The 6,180-nt window shown below is 33.5% G+C and overlaps 1 protein-coding gene across 1 annotated transcript; it reads right to left on the reverse strand.

Annotated features, from left to right (window-relative positions):
- Positions 1-532: 532 nt before the first annotated feature.
- Positions 533-4,504, reverse strand: LOC129901671 (laccase-12-like). Its single transcript, XM_055976919.1, has 7 exons — positions 4,080-4,504; positions 3,699-3,850; positions 3,113-3,357; positions 2,876-3,004; positions 1,941-2,429; positions 1,130-1,594; positions 533-891 (listed from the first exon to the last, which is right to left on the reverse strand). The coding sequence occupies exons 1-7, from the start codon at positions 4,191-4,193 to the stop codon at positions 761-763; spliced, it is 1,725 nt and encodes a 574-aa protein (XP_055832894.1). The 5' UTR covers positions 4,194-4,504; the 3' UTR covers positions 533-760.
- Positions 4,505-6,180: the final 1,676 nt, after the last annotated feature.

Raw genomic sequence — 6,180 nt, forward strand, 5'->3', positions numbered from 1 at the left:
TTAAATGCTTATAAAAATTGTACTTCTGGCGCCATGGAAACACATTAAGATAGAATGATGTAGTTTTTTTTTGGGCTCTTTGAACACATAGTTATATGTTTTGCGACTCTGTATTGTATTTTAGCGTCTCTTGGCACTGACAATAATTTTTCATTATTTTTGAAAAACTAATATATAGAGCCTTTTAATTTCTAATGTTGATCTGTATCTATGAAGAAATGCTATGAATCGCTTTGTTTACTTACCTATCATTTTTATGTGTTTGAGTCTCTTTACTTGCCAACTTTCATATTACTTAGAATTTAGAGAGAGAAAAAGAAAGGAAGATTTGACACAAATCAAAAAAAATGGTAGTAAAGAATTTTTATTTTCATTATTTTTTATATTCTAAAATTGAAAAAGATCATTCGTAAATTTAAAGGGTCATAGATCCCCGCGAAAAATGCGGGTAAATTTCCTAGTGTGTATATATATATATTACTTTTTTTTGTTTGTTTAATTTTACTGAAATAAATTTATTTATGGAGAAATACACTAGTACATACATATATTGCAAGAATTGGTGTCATATTTACTCAATCATCTAAAATATATAAATAAAAAGGGGAAAAAAAGAATTAGAACAAAAAGGAACTAACTAATCAAATGCTTGTTTGGGGGCGAGGTAAAGGGGACCTCTTTTAAAGCTGTATGGCTAAAACATTAAATGTGATTTATGTTGTTTACTAAATTATGTTTCATTGTGCTGTGTTGTGCTTTTTCAACAAACAGGCAAATCGACTGGAGGCTCTTCCAATGATTCCAATTCACTAACTCCATTTTCCACCAGGAATGACATGGCCAAACCCCAGGTAATATGAACATCCAGGTGACAATGCATTAACCAGACTCCTATTCAACATAAAAAATTGTAAGTCCCAAAAGTTAAACAGAAAGAATTGGCTTTTGTTAAATGTGATTTAAGTAACGTATATTGATTGTGTAAGGATGATTTACGCTATAGTGTAATTTAACATGTAACATTTTATCACTTTATCAATTAATGTGTATCATAGTGATTTACCTTTTATACCCACAATGCATAAAACTTGTTTTGTAAGAATATAAATGTTTGTGGCCCTTTTCTCACCTGGATTGTTAGCAACAAATCTGATGACTGACCATCCATTGGCAGGTACACTTGCCGTGTTTCTGATAGGTGGATCAACAAGGTTGAATTTCGTTGTATCAGTTTGAGGATTAAAGTTCCCAAAGCCCTCCGCAATAATGTGAAAATCATATCCATGAAGATGGATTGGGTGGTTTTCACCTGTGACGATGCTCGTTCCTTGTAAAACAACTTGCACTTTTGCCCCATATTTTAGCTTATAAACTTTAGTTCCTGGAACAGGTTGCCAGAGTGATCGACTTACATTACCAGTGTAATCAAATTTCACAGGTGGAACTTCTGGGAAATCAATTGAGAAAACTCCAGGTATCCCTTGGTGATGTGCTTGCAGAATGGAAAAATTGGGTGGTAGCACAAAAGATATGTTGTTCATACTGGCAGTGAATCGAGTTCCATTTGGACCTTGACAACTCATGGAGCTTGAACCTGGTTAGAAATAAAGCTTTAATGTTACAAGTAGATCAAGTTCTCCGTTCATTCATCTTTCTAGTTAACCAATATGTGTTTTTGAGTCATTCTAGAATGTTTATTAGTATAGTATTAATAAGTTAAATCTCATCCGTTTGCCAAATTTGCTTCTGTGGATGCTGGTTAACACACCCCTTGATGAGTGATGTAGTGGCGATATAAATGCGAGCCTAATGTGTCATTTTGTTAAAGTCAAATCGTTCATTATATTAAAACAGTGTGCTTTATAGGTTTATTTTCATTTTTCATCGCCTTATAGAGATTAATATACTTTATGAAGAGATTATCTTATAATTCAACACACCTCTAGGGCAGTTGTTGAGACCTAGCCCAACCGTGAAGAACAAATTTTCATCAATTTCAGTTGGCACCTCCACTTTTCTTTGGCTTCTGAAACTAGTTGAGAAGGTCGTGGCAGTGGCAGTGTCATTAAATGCTGGTAAAGATGGGAAAATTGGATTGATCTTGATCCCCTGAACAGAACAAGGAGTATTCTTGTATTCAAGAATAGCTGTGCTAGTGGTGTTGTCAAAAGGTCCTTGAGCACTTGCATAAGCTCGTACTACTATGTAGAATCTGCCTGGTGGCTGGTTACCATTTATTAGGACATCAGTAGTCTGCCCAGGACCTAGCATAAGCACTGAGGTGGTGAAGGGTTTAACATAAGAGGCGTCTGCTGCAACAACTGTTAGCTTGTGGTTTGCCACAGTAAAGAAAAGCGGCTGGTTGAGTGCAGCATTGATAACTCGAAGGAGGTTGGTGTCACCAGAGTCCACAACGACTACAGTAGTATCTGCATAAAGGTGAATCCAACTAGATGATTCCTATGAAAACACGATAGCTCATGTTACTCTGAATCCAAACTAATGAATGTTTGGATGAACTAGTTAGTTTGACAAACGACCCTTATACTGTGAGATAAATATATGCCATTGCGTTTAACATTAGTATCACACATGCTTTTTGTTGACTATTTTAGGAGGTATATTGTTTGGTATATATTCAAGAGTTTAATTAATAAGCATTGACAATGTATGAAATGTTTTCACCAGTGTAAATCACTTATAAGAAGTAATCACTATGCTATGTAGTAAGTACTATAAATGGTAAATTGGTAAAAATGATAACTAACTGCTATCATACGTCAATTATACTGCACGAGTAGTGTAAAAAATCTTTACGCTATCAATTTATGTAACTCAAAGCATACTTGAATGTTCATCATAGATTGGAACTTACCTTTACTCGAACACCTGTAGAGATCACCCGGTTGACCATTAATGGTGTATGCATCAGATACATTAGGAGCTGCTCCTGTTCTCGTGGCTTGCCTTACGACGTCAATAGGATTTGCGTCCCACCACTCACCTAATCACAAAATGCCAAACCATTATTTCAATGAGAAACTGCTCAACTAGTAAGTATTCATTTTCAGTAATTTTCTAGTGTTTCATTTAAATGGAAAGGAATCGATACCAAGCAGAATGGGTGTCTCTCTTCTGGGCTTAGAAAATGGGTAGAATTCTCCTTCTTTTGGGTAGATGATTAAAGCGCCGTAAACAGTGGCCCTGAGCCATGAGCTGTGGGCGTGCCACCAAAGTGTGCCTTCCTGTCCTTGAATTCTGAAGCGGTAAGTGTAACTCCCTCCTGGTCTAATTGGGCACTGTGTTATAAATTCTGGTCCATCAGCCCATGCTGTTCTTATTTGCTTGACTCCATGCCTTTCCAAATGCAACAAAGTTGTAAAAACAACACAAAAGGACATCACATATGTATGATATCGTTACATTCAGTAAATGGACTTAACATATATATATATATACTGACAGATGACAGCTTGAAGAATTTTTGCACTATCAATATATGTCTCTTAACGTGTTGTTGTAGCATTTAAGCAGCTTATTTTTCAAGTTACTATGTCTTATTTTATTGGACGATTACCTGTAATTATCATTTAGGTAACATGATAGTATCGGATTTGATATTGTCTGTGAACTATATAAAAGTTAAAATTCATCATATATATTTAAATGTTATAAGTTCATTTGCATTCTGAACTTACCAGTGAATGGTTACATTGTACCGAGCTCTGTTGACTACGTTGATGACTAAGGTATCACCATTGTTCACTTCCAAGGTTGGTCCAGGAAATTGTCCATTCACAGTTATGGTGTTACGGATCTTGCACAACCTCTTTACTGGTGTTGCTTGAATCTGTCCAATAACAACATAGCTATAAAAAATTCATCTCTTTTCTTTTTTAAAAACATGCTTTTTATTACATAGGGGCGTAGGGAAAGGAGAAATGGGGGAGGGGAATCGAACCTTCACCATCAAGGTGAAAGTTCATGTAGCCAAGATCAGCATCTTCCAGTTCTAATTAAAACCTCAAAATGTTAATTAGAAAGCGATAAAGAGATTAAGTGAGACGAGAAAGGCATACAACAAAATCATGGTAGTGTGTTTCTGCAGTACTTGCATTTACGAAGAGAAGCAAAATGGCGATGAAGAAGAAATAACACAAAGTGTTGGCAATTCTATTGCAGCAATGATCCATTGTGTTTATGCTCTTAAATTCTGTCAAATAATGGAAAACACATCCAAGCAGTAAAGACTTGAGAGTTGAGGCTTAATATATTACTCGTCATCCCAATTTATGTGATATAATTTGATCTGAGACGAAATTAAAGAAAAAAAAATTGAAACTTGTGGTCTAAAATAAGTGATAAATACTTGTGACTTTCATTAAGGGTAAAATGAACATTTTAAAATTAAACTGTTACTAAATATAGAAATGTGTCATTCTTTTGGAAATTAAATAAAAGGCTAGTGGATTGTATAAATTGGGACACATGGGAGAAGAAGAAATGAGAGAGGGTGGTTTGAGGTTTAGAAGATTAACTTTTGATTCAGCATGAAGGAAAGCTTATATTATAGGGCAAAGTGTAGTCTAATTACCCAGTACAAGTTGGTGCACCCACTATATACATTTAGTGCACAATTTTCATAAATGCTTGTTTCATAAGTCTCTTCTTGATGTCACCATATTAAGTTTTCAACTTCACATTATCTAGGCTTTGTTTCCAGAACATAAAAACTCATGATGTATCATATTTGATTAAAGGAAACTTCTCCTATTATCATTAATTAATCTTGACTTTTTTGGGGGCGGTAATACTAAAAGCTAGCTTCTTTGACCTAAGTAAGAAGGAAATATACATAGTATATGTATATTCAAAGTTCAAACCAAAACATGGAAGAAACACTCTAAATTCCTTAAATTCCCAACTAGAAAAGGAAAATAAACCCCTCTAATTAATTTGGAGTGTGTTTCAATGAAGGATTTACATTAAATGTCATCTGGTGATACATACATAATGTGATTATTTGCTCTTTGCACTCTCTTTTATAACATGATTTGCAAGCAGCAATATGTAGCTTTAATTATTTTCTTAATCATCATGGAAATATGGAGGAATTTTAATTGTTGATCAAAATATTTCTACTACTAATTATCTTATAATGCTTGGTACAAATGTATGCTAGACAGGTCAATGTATGCTGTATACGGAGTATTTCTTTACACAAACCGAACGGATTACTCAAGTTTCTATAGTACTGGAGTAGTAATTTTTCTTTCCTACAAACAAGTTTTTTTTAATATTGACCAATTTTATTTGTACTATGTCATATAGACAATCCAGCCAAATTGCTCCGATATTAATTAGTTGAGTTGCAATTTCCCCATTTCCACACTGCAGTTCTCTCTTCTGTTTTCTGGAAAACTCATATTCACAATTAGTTACGAGTGGTTGTTATTTATGAACACTTTATTATATCTCTGTTTTTTTAGTCAAACTTAGAAATTACGCAGCCTAACTATTTTGATGTACAGGTAGAAAGCGAGAGTTTTGCGCAAACAATAAATCTTTATGTTATTTTATTGAAAAAATTATCTGGGAAAATAGTTTTTAATAAATAACTATTAATTTTAGTGAATTATGCATGCAATATAAATGTATTATAAGTGTTTTAAAATATATTATACTTGTTTGGTAAAAAATTGACACAATGTATTATAATTGTATTAAAGTATGCTATAAATATATTATCCATGAATAAAATTTGTATTATATGAGTTCTATAAATTATATTCGCTAATATGTATTAAAATTATATTAAAACTGTATTATAAGTGTCCAATAAAAAAATATTATTACTATAAATGATAAATATTTTTTTAATATAGTATAATTACGTAAGTTTCCTATTTTATTCTTGGACTAATTATTCTTTTATGAATTTGTTAATGTGTATCATCACAAGCCAGCCCACTCCAACTTAAGGGTTATCAGTGGGGCGGGACATCCCGGTTCATGTAAGGGGTAGGGGGATGAGATGGGACAGGCCGAGCATTTGGGCCTGATGTCCTGGCCTGGTATCGAACCGGACGGGTCCATCCTGATATTCCACCAATTTTTAAAAAAAATATTTTAGGAATCACATAGTATAAAGAGTTAATTACTATTTTTCTCTATTCTTTT

The sequence above is a fragment of the Solanum dulcamara genome, chromosome 8 (assembly GCF_947179165.1).
Source record: "Solanum dulcamara chromosome 8, daSolDulc1.2, whole genome shotgun sequence".
NCBI classification, from domain to species: Eukaryota; Viridiplantae; Streptophyta; class Magnoliopsida; order Solanales; family Solanaceae; genus Solanum; species Solanum dulcamara.

Coding starts and splice junctions, on each gene's coding strand:
- LOC129901671 (XM_055976919.1), bottom strand. CDS start 4,193: ATGGATCATTGCTGCAATAGAATTGCCAACACTTTGTGTTATTTCTTC. Junction 3,851..4,079: donor CACACTACCATGATTTTGTT/GTATGCCTTTCT, acceptor GTTATTGGACAG/ATTCAAGCAACACCAGTAAA. Junction 2,430..2,875: donor CTACAGGTGTTCGAGTAAAG/GTAAGTTCCAAT, acceptor ACCTTTATGCAG/ATACTACTGTAGTCGTTGTG.